Source organism: Balaenoptera musculus, chromosome 11 (assembly GCF_009873245.2).
Source record: "Balaenoptera musculus isolate JJ_BM4_2016_0621 chromosome 11, mBalMus1.pri.v3, whole genome shotgun sequence".
In the NCBI taxonomy this organism is placed as follows: domain Eukaryota; kingdom Metazoa; phylum Chordata; class Mammalia; order Artiodactyla; family Balaenopteridae; genus Balaenoptera; species Balaenoptera musculus.
In genome coordinates, this window is record NC_045795.1 from 52,512,642 (window position 1) to 52,527,423 (window position 14,782).

At 48.0% G+C, this 14,782-nt stretch overlaps 1 protein-coding gene across 1 annotated transcript in view; it reads right to left on the bottom strand.

The window, feature by feature from the left end:
* Nucleotides 1-3,749: 3,749 nt before the first annotated feature.
* SUSD5 (sushi domain containing 5) overlaps nt 3,750-14,782 on the bottom strand; it is a 43,236-nt gene continuing 32,203 nt past the window's right edge. Inside the window, exon 5 of the mRNA XM_036870164.1 lies at nt 3,750-5,567. Within this exon, the coding sequence (XP_036726059.1) occupies nt 4,273-5,567 (1,295 nt within the window). The 3' untranslated portion in view covers nt 3,750-4,272. The remainder of the gene's footprint in view (nt 5,568-14,782) is intronic.

A 14,782-nucleotide genomic window follows, 5' to 3' on the forward strand; every position in this document is an offset into this window, starting at 1 on the left:
GAGAGGGAATTCACCAGGACGGCCCAGCTTCGCCTTCACTGACCCACTCCTACCCCAGAAACAAGTCAGGAGCAGCCGTGGAATGTGCCATAGCAGAATGTTCTGTCCTGGAGGTGGGCACAGTGAGTACCATACCCTAGGCCTAAACTGCGCCCCACCTCAAATCTGGCTTTGGTGGCTCATTGAATGAGTGAGTTGACTGGCTATCCTCTTGGAGCTGATAGCGTAAGATTAATGGTGCCTCCTTTTACGAGAAAAAGAGTGGGAAGAAATGAAGCAATTTCTTAACTGTACCAACAGAAACAAGATGGCCCACTTTTGCCACACTACAAAGGTTGTTGCCGATATCTTTTCCACCTCCTCTCCTTGGGTCAGGGCAGTGGGTACAATTTCACTCTGTGGGAAATTAGAATCACATTAAATGTTTTACTTTGCTTATTCTTTTTTTTTTTTTTGACCGCACAGCATGCGGGATCTTAGTTCCCCGACCAGGGATCCAACCCGTGCCCCCTGCATTGGAAGCGTGGGGTCTTCACCACTGGACCAGCAGGGAAGTCCCTTACTTTGCTTATTCTTGACTGCTTTCTTTCTCTGTCTGGTGGTGGGGCTGTCTTAACCACACCCAGTCATTCTAGGACGCGTGTTGTAATGAGCTGCTTTCTCAGGTCTGTGAGGTTTCAGATGTGCATCTAGTGAAGCAGAACCCTCACCCCAAGGACTGTTGGCTGTCACGCAGAGGGGGAGTCCTTGCCAGCCATGGGCGGGCCCAGAGCCTTCAGGAGATGCAGGCTCATTCCTCTCCCCAGGAAGACTGTCTTTCAGAGAACTGGGATCTCACTAGGAAAACACTGGGAATCCAGGGCTTGCTTTGGATCTGATGAGCTGGTCCCTTGCTGCCAAGGTCTGAGAAGTGACAAAGTATTTACTGTTTAACAAGGACCAAAAGCCTCCAGGCATGACAGCCAACAGCTACTGTGCTCCAGGCCTATCACCCAAGGACCAGCAAGGAGAAAGAAAAGTGTAGAAGGAGGCAGGTGGAAAGAGTGAGGAACCAGCCAGGGCAAAACTAGACCCACGGCCCAGAGAGTTCACACACATTGGCTATTGGAAGAGGAGGTGGAGGACACAGGGATTCTGTTGATGTCAGCCCAGGAATTCCGGAGGATACAGTGGAAAAGTTTGGACTGAGCAGGAGGGGCGGTGTAGGCAGTAAGAGTTTACCCATCGATGGACGTCTTAAGTCCTGATCTCTTGAAGCAAAGCCTTGTGCGAGTGACGGGGTGCTCTCAGGAGAAGGGAAGCAGGAAGGAGCTGGTCTCGTTGGAGACCAGCCTCAGCATGATCCCATGGGAGCTCTCCCACCTTGAGGCAAGGAGGCCGGCCTTCTGTGTGCTTGTGTCCACTACTCACTGGCTGCATGCAGGGTGCTGCATGGGTGGGGGGGTGTGAGGGGCTAACTCCTGGGTGACGGAACTCCCATTAGGCTGAGGACAATTCTCTGGGTGAGAAGGGTACGCGTATGCGTTTATGAGCATTTTAGCAGCCAACAGGGCAGCAGGAGGAGGGTTCACCTGCCCAGTGAAGGGCATCTGGGTGGGCACCAACAGTGTCCACAACATTGGGTGGCTTGGGAGGAGTCATAACCCGGTGTTCGCAGAGGTAAAGAGGGACATAAGGCAGATGGGACCGGTGCTGACGGTCTCTGAGCTGGGTTACTCCATTCACGCCTCCAGATCTGTTGTCCACCTTGCCCTGTGCCCCTGGGTAGACATTGCCTGGGCTCCCTCACCCTCGACTGCCGCTGACCGCAGCTGGGACTTGCTGGCAAGGGACTGCAGGCTGAGAGAAGAGGTCCAGGTCTTTAAAAACCCTGCCTCTCTAGGTCACCGCTGGACAGGGGCTGTATTCTTCTTGAGGCCGGAGCCCTTGTCCCTCGGGGGCTTTCCTGTTGCTGAAGCTCTCGTCTGGGCCCCTAACATCCCTCCACCGCACCTTGATGGTTCTCTTAACCCTCCCCAGGCTTTCCTGACTAGTCCCTACCCCTAACTCTCTCTATTGATTCCTTTGACTGTCCCATCAGTTAGGAGAAGGGAGGCAATTGGTTCTGGTCTTTTAGGCCAGTACTTCTCAAACTTGACCGCACGCACCCATCACCTGAGCATCTTGTCAAACAGAGTCTGAGTCAGCAGGTCTGGGGAGGGGCCTGAGATTCTGCATTTCTAACAAGCTCCTAAGTGGTGTCTGTGCTGCTGGCCTGGGAACCACTCTTTGAGTAGCAAGGCCCTGGGCTTTTTGTTGTAGTGAGAGGCATGGTCTCTGGTTGGGGTGAGGAAGATGGAAGGAGGGAGGAGGGGGCAGGAGCTCTGCAGACTCCCCAGAATCCTGCTGTGGGAGGTCACATGGCTGAGAGGCTTAGAAAGGGTGGTCTTAGATCCAACAAGTACTAAGACATTACTTTCAAGACTACTAGAGAATCCTTTTTAAAAAAACCACTGTGACGTAACGCAGATATAAAATACACTAAGTAACTGTTTGGGGAAATAATTATTTATTTCAAAAATGTCAGAAGCTTTGTGTTAATGGATCCCCACCCCCAAATTTTTGTGAGCAGTAAACATTTACCAGTCTCAAAACACACATGATGACATACAATTTAGGTTTACAGTGTTTTTAAGCATTCCCTTTCTACGTGCATTTTTAGATCCTATAACATTAATTTAGGTGACACCAAATCAATAAAAACTTAAAAACTGATGTGTGGGGTTTATTTTGCAGTTCTATCAAATAATACGTTTGCATGTATTATTTATTTGTAATAAATTGATTAATACATTTGTATTAATATTACCTATTTTGAGTTGGAGGTGATGTTTCGGCAGCCTCAAATGCTATCCAGGGGCACAGCGATGCCTGACCTCCGTGCAAGACAGACCTCAGGTGTTCCTCATCGGTGCCTCCAGAGCCTCGGCTGGCCTCAAAGCTCAAAATTTATGTGCTTGTAAGCCTGTGGTTCAGTCTTGAGCGTGCATCAGAATCACCTGGCGGGCTAGTTAAAGCACAGATAGCTGGGCCCCACCCCCAGGGTCTCCACTTCATCTGGGGTGGAACCAGAGAATTTGCACCTCTAGCAAGTTCCCAGGTGATGTTGATGCCACTGGTCTGAGGACCATGCTCTGTCATCATAAGCGAGATGTGCTGAGTCACCATAAGATGATCGAGACACCGTGAACTGGGTGCTCAACAGCCATGGGGAGTCCATCCTGTGCTCAGGCTGTTTCTAGAGGGCTCACAATCGCCACAACAGGGTAAAGAACAGATCGGCACAGATCATTTCATATTCCTTTTCAATTCCTCTGCTTCTCTATCAGGTAGGTACCCATGCTTGGTATCCTAGCCCTTGGCCCTCTTGAAACATTTTTTCCCTCCTAGCTCATTCTCTCTTCCTGGAGTTCAGAGAAATGGTTAATCCTGAGAAAGGAAACCGAGGACTGAGTTTTGTTAGTCCTGGCAAAAACTCTAAGACATTCCTAGGCACAGACTGGTCAAGGACAACCAGGCCACTGCTTCTGAGAGGAAACAGTGCTTACCGGTACAAAGCAAACCTTGGTTTTTAAAAAAACGATGGGCTGTCCCACAGGATAGAGGGAACGGGGTGGATGTGTGTCCCACCACTCCTCCCCTCCCCCCCAACCAAACATCTGTCGTAAATTCTTTCCAATTTCAACAAACAATTTTAAAAATCTCAAAGCTTCTAGACTATGTCCTGGTTCTTGGCTCATATGCCCTCAGCAACGTCACAGCATTAAAAGGAAATAACCCATTACTCTTCCATATCCCACTCCCAGCAATTAAATATCTATATCCGAAATAACACTGCTCTCAAATGCTCTGTACATCACATCTATTTTGAAAATTCCATGTCTCAGGCTCATTCATTTTCTTTCTTAGAAAAAAGAAAAGACAACTGTATGATGAAGAGGTGAGTTTTGACCTCTCACTGGAATTAGGAAGCACAGGTCTGGGATTAGTGCAACAGGTTCCAGGGCAGATGGTCAAGGGGATGCTGAGGTGTGTGAAGATGCCACCAAAGCCTCCCTGCCCTGCCAGGTGCCTCCAGAGATGCTTCTCAGCCTAGAAAACAAAGACCTGAGAAAAAGAAGACGAGCCCTACTCCACTTGTTTCGTGCGCTAGTGAATTGTCAGTGTTTCTCAATGTGATATGTCACAGTTTATCTTCCTCCCAAGGGGCTTTGGGCGAGCCCCCCAAGGTGGCTAGACCTTCTCCATCTCAATCTGCTGGTGGTAGTGACCAACCTGCCGCTGGCCAACATTCAGCTTGTACACGGAGCTCTTGCGCTGGCACCTGCGGTAGCCCCACACGGCCCCCATGCCCGCCAGGAACAGCAGCAGGCACAGGACCGTGACAATGGTGGCAACGATGGGGCCTCTGCTGAGGCTGGGACACTTATCCCCTATGCAGGGCTCCAAGGTTGGAAGAAGCTCCTCGCTTGCACCTGGGCCGGGGACTTCCTGTCCCAGGAAGTCCTCAGACAGCAGGTATGGAAAGGTATCCTGGACCTCAGGGGCAGTGATTTCCATTGGAGTCTGGGTGGCCGCCATGACAGTTGAGGGAATGAGGTCCGACGTCTTTTGGATGGTGGTTGTCACCATCTCCAGGATAGAGCTGGTGAACTCATAGGGTAGGGTGGACATGGGAGGCTTCTCTGTGGCATATCTCCAAGGAACAGTCGACTGGTCCCTGGTCAAGTCGCCACCCCCCTTGCTGGGACTCTCAGTTTCAGACACACTCATGGGTCTGAGAGCCAAAGCTTCTACACCTAGTGTTTGAGTTGGAAGAACTGAACGATGGGTTGTGTCCTCACTGAGTGTGAGGGTGGTACTCCTGGGCTTCTTAACTTCCACAAGAGCAGGCTGATTGGGTGTAACTAGGACGGTTTCTTCCAGCCCTACTGATCGATTGCCCTTGTCCTCCTCTTCCTCCTCTTCTGCCTCTGTCTTCCTCCAAGCCCCATCGGTCACAGGGTAGCCATCTAACCAGGACTCATCGCTGCTGCTCACCATTGGGTCACCTGCCTTGCTGTCATTCCTGCCCACAAATGGCCCCAAGGGACCATCAGTGCTGCTGTAGATGACCCTGGTTTCTGGCTCACCTGGGGCCAATGTGGTGCCACTGTGGTTGTCTCCAGCAGGAAACTGCTTTTTGGTGTCCTCATCCATCTCCTTTTCCAACTCAGGCTTGTGGAAGGTCTCAACAGGAAACCAGAACATGTACTTCTGGTTTTGTCGGGATCCTGGCAGGTCTGTGGGGACACCGCTCCCAGTGCTGGGCAAACCTGTAGTTGGCGCAAAAGCTGTATCCTGGGCTGTGTCTTCTCTCCCCACGGAAATAGAGACCAGATGGTCCTGCTTTGGAGCCTCCTCAGAGGTTTCTGCCTGACCCCTGTCCTCCTCTGCCTCTGTCCGGGAATCCTCCATGAGCTCTCTGAATGACACAGATCTGTCATCAGGAAAATTATCTTCATAGTCAATATGTACCTCACCCCCGTCTGGAAGGAAAGAGGGAAAAGCCTCATTAAGTCCGAGGTCACAGAGCCAGCGTGGAACACAGAAAGGGAAACCAAAAGCATAAGGACTGGAACAAATGAAATAAAACTGTTATTCTCAGATGCTATGACTGTATCACAGATAAACCCAAAGAACCTATATACAAAGTGTTAAACAAATTAACAGGCAAGTTTATCAAGGAAACTGGGTCTACAGTCAACATAAAACATCAACTGTATCTCTATATACCAGCAATAAACAGAAAACAAAAAATTTAAAAGATACCATTTGCCATAGCATAAAAACCCCCCAAACTCCTAGGAATAAATCTAACAAAAGATGTGTAAGATTTCTACATAGAATGGTACAAAGTATTTCTGAGCAAAATTAAAGAAGACTTAAGTAGTGAAGGGCTATCCTATGTTAGTACAATGGAAGTGTAATTGTTAAGCTGTCAATTCTGCCCAAATTGATCTATGTAGATTTAATAAAATCCTAATAAACATCTCAGACATTGACAAGCTGATGCTAAAATTTATGGAAATGCAGAGGGCCAAGAATAGACAAGGAAAAAGAAAAGCTGGAGCATGCAAACTAAAAGACTTCAAGATTTACTATAAAGCTGGAGTACTTTTTAAGACTGTGTGTGGTATTGGCACAAAGACAGACAATCAAATTACATTAACTTTAAGAACTTCTGTTCATCAAAAGCCACCATGAAGAGAATTAAAATGCAAGCCACAGAGTTGAAGATAATTGCAACACATATAGCCTCCAAAGGGTTCCAGAATTTACAAAGAACTCCTACAAATCAATAATAAATAGGCAGGGACTTCCCTGGTGGCATAGTGGTTAAGAATCTACCTGCCAATTCAGGGGACATGGGTTCGATCCCTGGTCTGGAAAGATCCCACATGCCGCGGAGCAACTAAGCCCGCGAGCCACAAATACTGAGCCCGCGTGCCACAACTACTGAAGTCTGTGTACCTAGAGACCGTGCTCCACAACAAGAGAAGCCACCTCAATGAGAAGCCTGCGCACTGCAACGAAGAGTAGCCCCCGCTCTCCACAACTAGAGAAAGCCCGCGTGCAGCAACAAAGACCCAAGGCAGCCAAAAATAAATAAATAAATAAATAAGTTAAAAATAAATAAATAAATAAATAGGCAGACAAACCATAGAAAAGTTGGCAAGATACTTGAATCAGAACATCACAAAAAGGATATCTAAATAGTCATTTAACACGTGTAAAGAGGCTCAACCTCATTAGTAATAGAGAAATGCTAATTACAGCCATAATGAAATGCCATTTACATAGCACCAGAATGGCTAAAATTAAACAGACCGACAATCCCTAGTGTAAACAAGGATGTGAAGCACGGCAATTCCACTCCTAAGTATGTACCCAACAGTAACGTGTGGACATGGGCACCAAAAGACATGCACGAGCATGTTTATAATAACCAGAAACTAGATACACTTCAAATGGCCATTAATTGCAGAAATGACACATACATTGTCGTACATTCATACAATGAAAATCTGGACATCACTAAAAATGAACCAACCCATGCTTCCCACTACATGGAATCTCACAGCCATAAAATTGTGCAAAAGACGCCGAGCACAAAAGAGCACATTCTTTTGGGGGTACTGGCAGCATTCTACTTCTTGACCTGTGTGGTGGCCAAATTTCTTTATTTTTTGATAATTTATTAATCTGTTCCCTTATGGTTTGTATGTATGTTTTTTCAAACTTTCTAAAAATTGAATGAAAGATCTTTAAATTCTATAGTGGTTTACAATTTTCAACAGTTTCACACACGATTCCATATAATCTCATAATAACCCTTTTTTTTTAATCTCCTATCCCTATGTTGCCCCTCCCCCTTCCCTCTCCCCACTGGTAACCACTAGTTTATTCTTGATATCTGTGAGTCGGCTTCTTTTTTGTTTTATTCACTAGTTTGTTTTATTTTTTAGATTCCACATATAAGTGATATCATTGTATGTATGTTTTAATTAAATAAAAAAGTATCTTTTGAAACTCTGATTTGCTCTTTGTAAGACTTCTGAGTTGTGAGATGTGCTGTGAAGTATCCTGAATCCAGCTGAGTGAGAAGGAAGACGGGCCACACAGGCAGGAGCCCAGAATGTAAGGACAGCTTGGTGAGGTAGGAACCATGCTGGTTAGGAAGGTCCCAAGTAGCTGTGTCCTCAGAAGAGAGCAGCCCGCTGAGCTTGCCCCTCTCAATGGTCTTTGAAAGTCACATCCTACTACAAGATACAATTATTTTATTTTTAATTTATTTTTAAATTTTTTGGCTACAATGGGTCTTCGTTGCTGCACGTGGGCTTTCTCTAGTTGCGGCGAGCAGGGGCTACTCTTCATTGCGGTGTGTGAGCTTCTCATTGCGATGGCTTCTCGTTGCAGAGCACGGGCTCTAGAGCGCACAGGCTTCAGTAGTTGCGGCAAAGCTCGGGCCCAGTAGTTGTGGCACACAGGCTTTGTTGCTCTGCAGCATTTGGGATCTTCCCGGACCAGGGCTCAAACCTGTGTCCCCTGCATTGGTAGGCAGATTCTTAACCACCGCGCCACCAGGGAAGTCCAAGACATGATTATTAAATAGAAAGCTTTCCTATGCTATTGTGATATAATAACATACATATTTGGTCTTTGGTTCCCGGCACAGAGCTCCTAAAACCCTTGGAATTTCCTGAGTGATAGGGGTGACAGGAATATTTTTTGTTACGCGTAACAAGTTTCTTTGACCATACCTGAGTTATGTTAATGAGGTGACTCTGTGGGCCCCTAGAGAGCTTCAGGATGGGGGCTGGTTGTCAGAGGAACCAACACATGATTAGAGGGTTGGACCTTTCAGCCCCACCCCCACCTAGGGAGAGGGGCTGGAGATTGAGCTGATCGCCAAGGCCAATGATTTAACCAACCATACCTATATAATGAAATCTCCATAAAAACCCTTAAACTACAGGGTTTCGAGAACTTCCAGGTTGGTGAATGCATCCAACGTGCTGGGGAGGAATACACCCCAGGTTCACAGGGACAGAAGCTCCTGTCCTCGGGATCTTTCCAGACCTTGTCCTATGTACCTCTTCATCTGGTTATTCAACCTGTATCCTTGTAATATCCTTTATAATAAACTGGTAACTATAAGTAAAGTCCTTTCCTGAGTTCTGTGAGCTGTTCTAGTAAATTGTCAAACCTGAGGAGGGGGTTGTAAAAACCCCCAATTTATAGCCAGTTGGTCACAAGTCCAGGTGACCTGGATTTGTGATTGGCATGTAAAGCGGAGGCAGTCTTGTGGGACTGAGCCCGTAATCCATGGGTTCTGCACTAACTCCAGGTAGGTAATGTTAGAATGGAATTGGACTGTAGGACGCCCAGCTGGTGTCCAGAGATTTGGAAAATTGGTTGTTGGTGTGAGGGATCCCCCTCCACTGCCCCCCACCTCACCACATTTGGAGTCAGAAGTGTTCTGCATGTGGAAACAAAGCTCAGGAGTTTCCCCCTACTTCACTCTGCACCTTAAAAAGGGCAAAATGCAAAGATCTCCAGCACCAAGGTCTGGATGGAATGCTGAGGTGCGGTGCGTTCCTGGGCTCTGAAACTGGATTAGTGGGCATTTGGTTTATTTCTAATAAGTCTCCCTATCTTGCTTATTTAATGACTTGCAGAGTTATAAACACATTTAAAAATCCTTTCTGATCTGCTCCTAAAATTTAAGCCCATTCATTTTACTTTTCATTATTATATTTGTGACCTTTGACGTTACTACTATGACTCGATGAAGGCTACTTCATAGATACTAAAACCCCCACCAGGTGGAAGAGGTTAACTACATGATGACCAGTCTGTAGCCATGACATAAGCTGCCACAATTTTGAGAACTGGCCTCAAAGAAATGGGAACAAACTGACACTAGAACTGAAGATTACCTGTACCTAAAACAAGATGATGGTGGTCAGACCATTGGTGGATGACCAATTTCAAGATGACGGTCAGAGCTGACTGTGCTGTTTCTGCACGTAGCCCCCCACCCCCACCCCGTCTATAAAAGCTCTTGCCCACTGATTGTCAGTGGGAGGAGTCGGCCTTTGGACAGGAGACTGCCCTCCCCTCTCGGTTGCTGGCCTTTGGAATAAAGCAAACTTTCCTTTCCACCAACCTTGCCTCTTTATTGGCTTTTGAGCGGCGAGCAGCTGGACCCACTTTAGGTAAGTATTTGGCTCCCAACCTGAGACTGTGCTCTCGCGATATCTGGCTCCCGGGTTTTCCGGAGCAGAGCCGCCGCCATGAAGACGCGCCGGGATGGTTGCGAGTAGCTTGCTGCTCGTGGCTCGCTGGCCCTGAGAGGGGGTTTGGGAGGACGTTCCTAGCAGTTGTCGAAACTATTTGTTTCGGGGCTCCTCCCTGTTTCTTCCCAGCTCGGCACTGGCTGCCAGCGTACGCTTTCCCTTGGTGGAACGGAAAGATGCCTCCGGACGAGCTGACGAGCTTCAAGACCGAGGTAAGTCCAGTGGTGTGCACCCGGCAAACTTCTCTTTTGAGCACCAGGTGCTATTTGGGCATTTTGCCAATTGGTTCTGATGTGTGTCTGATGTTGAGAACCGTTTGTGAGCACTGAGTGTCATTTGGGCATTTTGCCAATTGGTTCTGCGGTGTGTCTGAGGTTGAGGACCGTCTGTGTTGGGAAGTGTTTGTTTGGGACTCCATATTGGTCATCCTCTCAGAGTATTTGTGACAGTTCTGTCTTCTGGTGTGTGGACAAGTCCTCTCTGCCTTTGTATCCCCAGCACTCAGCGTGGTGCTTGGCACATAGTAGACACTCTGGAAATATTTGTTGAATGAATAAACGCGTGAGTGAAGAAGTGAACAAGTGAGTGATGGAAGCCCGTTTTGATTAAGCTTGATTCAGTCTGGAAGCCCATCAGCCAGGGCATTATTTGGTGCATGACAGTAGCAAAGAATGTTAAACAACCTCTTAGTCCTAGGACTGAGCATAATCAATGTCGGCTAAATTCCTTCTCCCATGTAACCCAGCCCATGAGCTTCAGAAGTCAAAAGGCACCTGGAATATGGGCAGGACGTGAGCCATTTTTCTCCTCCCCCATACCTTCTTGTGCAGGAAATACTGGCCTAGCGTATAATGTTAGAGCTGGGGATTTGGGATAGGTCTGCCCACTCTTGCCTGGTGGGCCTGCCTTGACCTGGACCCTTATGGCCAATCTGAGGTGTGTGTGTGTGTGTGTGTGTGTGTGTGTGTGTGTGTGTGTGTGTGTGTGTGTGTGTGTGTGTGTGTGTGTGTGTGTGTGTGTGTGTGTGTGTGTCTCACTGTGTCACAGTTTCGCCAAAACCTCAAATGAAGACACAGACACCAACTGTTTACAAAGAGTCTACTCATGACAAAATATCCCAAGCCTGTTTTTCCCTTCTTGAGTAACAGTAAAGTTTGTTGCTCACTGAATGTCAACCCAAAATTACACTCTGCCTCAAGATGGGGAACATCAGCCCTTTGCCTGCTGAGGTGTAATTTCTCTCCCCTCCCTCTGCTCCCCTGAGTCTGCGCTCTCCTCAACCAACCCTCCAGCCCTCCCCTCCCCCATGCTCTCCTGAAAGCTGGGCTGGCACAACACTGGGCCTTCTGATTTAGACCAACGGGTCCAGGAAATGTAAACTTCATGGGCTCTCTTGGCAAAAACCAAGTCATTCCCTGTGTGTTTATATTTAACTGTTACTTTAGGAAAACCAAAGACTACACATCAATAGAAATCAGGAGTAAAAAGAAAAGGGTCGCCCAGGTCGTGCCTTTATCAGGGGCAGAAGTATTACAGGCCGGGCCCCAGAACCCTGGGCTCTCCCAGTGCTGCCACTTTTCATGTTTTTTCATGTTGTTGCATTTATGGAAGCTCACACATGCCTTCTTTTTCCCTCTGGTCTTGGCTACGCAGCCTTTAAAAATAGTAATTTTGAAAAAGACAACCAGACAAGCCAAAAATAACCACTGGTTCAATGAACCTCTGAACAAATATGGCAATATTGACAAAGAAATTCTAAATTCAGTCCAGTCTCTGGCTTTTATTCTATGAAGGAAGTCTAGAAGATGGAGGAAAACAGAAATGGAAGTTAATTTAAGAAAACAAAAGATGGGCTTTAGAAATGAGGGAAAATAGCAAAGGAACTTAGTGAGGGAACAGCTAGTTTACAAAGCAAGCCCTGCACTGCCCTGATGCTTTTTAGAGGCCCCTGGAGAAGCACACAGCCATCATAAAGATGTTGGAATGAGACGTGCCTGGTTTTAATCTTGGCTCTGCTTTTTTTTTTTTTTTAATAATTCTTTTTTTATTTTTGGCTGCCTCGGGTCTTTGTTGCTGTGCGCGGGCTTTCTCTAGTTGCAGTGAGCGGGGGCTACTCTTTGCTGTGGTGCGCAGGCTTCTCATTGCGGCGGCCTCTCTTGTTGTGGAGCACAGGCTCTAGGCACGCGGGCTTTAGTAGATGTGGCATGTGGGCTCAGTAGTTGTGGCTCGCGGGCTCTAGAGCGCAGGCTCAGTAGTTGTGGCGCACAGGCTTAGTTGCTCTGCGGCATGTGGGATCTTCCTGGACCAGGGCTCGAACCCATGTCCCCTGCATTGGCAGACGGATTCTTAACCACTGGACCACCAGGGAAGTCCCTTGGCTCTGCTTCTTTCTGGCTGTCTGACGCAGAAAGTTACTGAACCTCTCTGTTCCTCAGTTTTCCCATCTATCAATTGGAGCCGGCCATTTCTACTTTCAGACTTGTGAAGATGAAATGAGATAAAGTGTATAAAACTCCTCTTGCAGAAAGGAACATGAGGAGACTTGGGGAAGATGAAAATGTTCTGTATTTTGGTTCTGGTGGTGGTTTCATGGGTGTACACATCTGTGACAACTCAGAGACTTTTATATTTTAAATGGTTACTGTTTATTGTATGCAAATTAAACCTCAGGAAAGTTGTTAAAAAAAACGAAACAAGGACAAAAAACAACTCCAAAACAGATGACATGGAACAGGTTTGGCATGGTTTACGACAGCTCTTTTCTCAGTGCCCAAATGGGGAATGGGTCTTGTTTCCACAGCTGCAACAGACCAGGGAAGGGAAAAAGAATAGCTGTCCATTTGTTGTTGGACTCAGAGGTGGCAGGGCTGGTAGAGTGAGGTCAAGCTTGGTGTCACTCACTTTCCTGATCCTACAGACCAGAAAGCACAAACAGAACCATGGAGCTTGGAGTGGAAAATCTTAAAGGCTTTTCAGAGCCTGTCTTAGCAGATACCCTTTATCAGGGCAAGTTGTCTTTTTTTTGGCCACGCCACGTGGCATGTGGGATGTTAGTTCCCTGACCAGGGATTGAACCTGTGCCCCCTGCAGTCAAAGCTCAGAATCTTAGCCACTGGACTGCCAGGGAAGTCCCCAGGGCGAGTTTTAAAGGAGGATCAAGGGGCAAATCAGAGAGCAAGGGTCTATGAGTCTCTCCCTTCCTGGGGTATCTGCAGACCAGGGTAGAGGCCATAGGACCACTGGCTGCTGAGTTAGGAGAGGGCAGAGGTGTTGAAGGCAATGAGCACCCAGGACAGCAAGTAGGGGAATGGTCAGTGTGCCCAGGGAAGCACGTGTGGTACCATGGTCACGTGGCCAGGGGCGGCCACTCGGAGTGCTGGGAGGTCAGAGACTATTCCTAGGGTACAAGTGGCCAGAGATGGATATGGCCTTGAAGATATGGGACTTGGTATAATAAGAAGCCCAAAGAAAACCACATATAGCATGGAAATCTGCGCACATGCGTAAGGAGCAAAGCACCAGGATTTGTCTATAATTAGGGCAACAACCAATCATAGTTGGATACCAAGAACATTAGAGAGGTATGACAAACATTTCGTGCTGCCCAACTGGGAATGGAAACCAACTGTGGATTCGGGTAGGAGAATGGAAAACAAAATGGCCAGACCCAGACCTGGACTCTGGGAACCAAAGCTAGAGAAATACCAACACGCAGAGGGGAGAAAATGACAGTTTAAGAAGTCCCCACCCATTCAGGTTGATGGTCAAGGCTAAAGTCCCTGTGCTAAGTGAGAGATTTCACCAGCACCACTTGAGGCTGGACCATAAGGTCAAGGTGAACATACAACCTGGGTGGGCAGTGTGTGCCTGAGGCACCCTCCTGCACTGGCCACTCACTGACCACCCAGGTGGACGTGCCCCTGTGCATTCATGCCCGCTCACCATTCAAAGTTTAAATTTCATCACGCTCATTCAGGCAGTCCCCAGTTTACTGATTTTTCTTTAAACCACTGCTCTCCTGAACTGATGCTTTAATAAGCAACTAAGTTCTCCACTGTAGTGGACGCTGTCGGTGCTCATGTCCCCTTTCCCAGACCAGTGCACCCATCCCCCAGCTGCTGTGAGCGACGGCAGCTGAGGGTTCACAGCTGCCACTCCTCTGGAGGACTGCCCTTGGAGAAATGGGAGCCTCAGTTAGGGGGGTTGCAACCCGCCTTGCCCTCCGTGCACAGCAGCCTGCAGCGAATGACAGACTAATATGGAGGAACTCAGGCCGGTCCCCTTGCTTCCAAGTGGGACCAACCCTGTGGTGCAATTCATGCTCCCCAGCTCCCCAAGGGATCAGGCAAAGCAAGGATCCAGCTGAGGCCACATCCTTAACTCCTCCCTTTCACCTTCCCTGCCTCCCTTATTCCCTTTCTCCCTCAACAAGCCATGGACATCTGAACAGGCTCTGCTTTTAGAGAATCTAACCCAAGTCATCTAGCCAGTCTTCAAGATGCCCAAACAGTGACAAATTTGAGTGGAACAGTCTTCCTAGTAGCCCTGAGCTCCTAAGCCCCTGCAATCTCCGAGACCAAACTCGTTTGAGCCCCAGGTTCTTTTGTCTTGACTTCCATGGCACCCGAGCCTTGAGGCTCTCTGGGCCTGAAGAGGTCATGAGGGGAATAAGGGGCAGGGACCCCTGGGGCAGGTTCTGCTAGAGGGGTTGGAGCGGGCTCCAGCACCTCACAGGAAACATAAGGAAACGTTCTGGGCTGGGGGCAGGGGGGTCTTGACAGACAGCAGCCACATGATGTGTAGGGAGGGTGTGGGCCAAGCCCAGTGCAGAAGTGACAAGTGCTCCCTGGAGGCGAGGGGCAGCTGGGGCCACAAGTCTGGAATGCTTGGGAGCTACACGT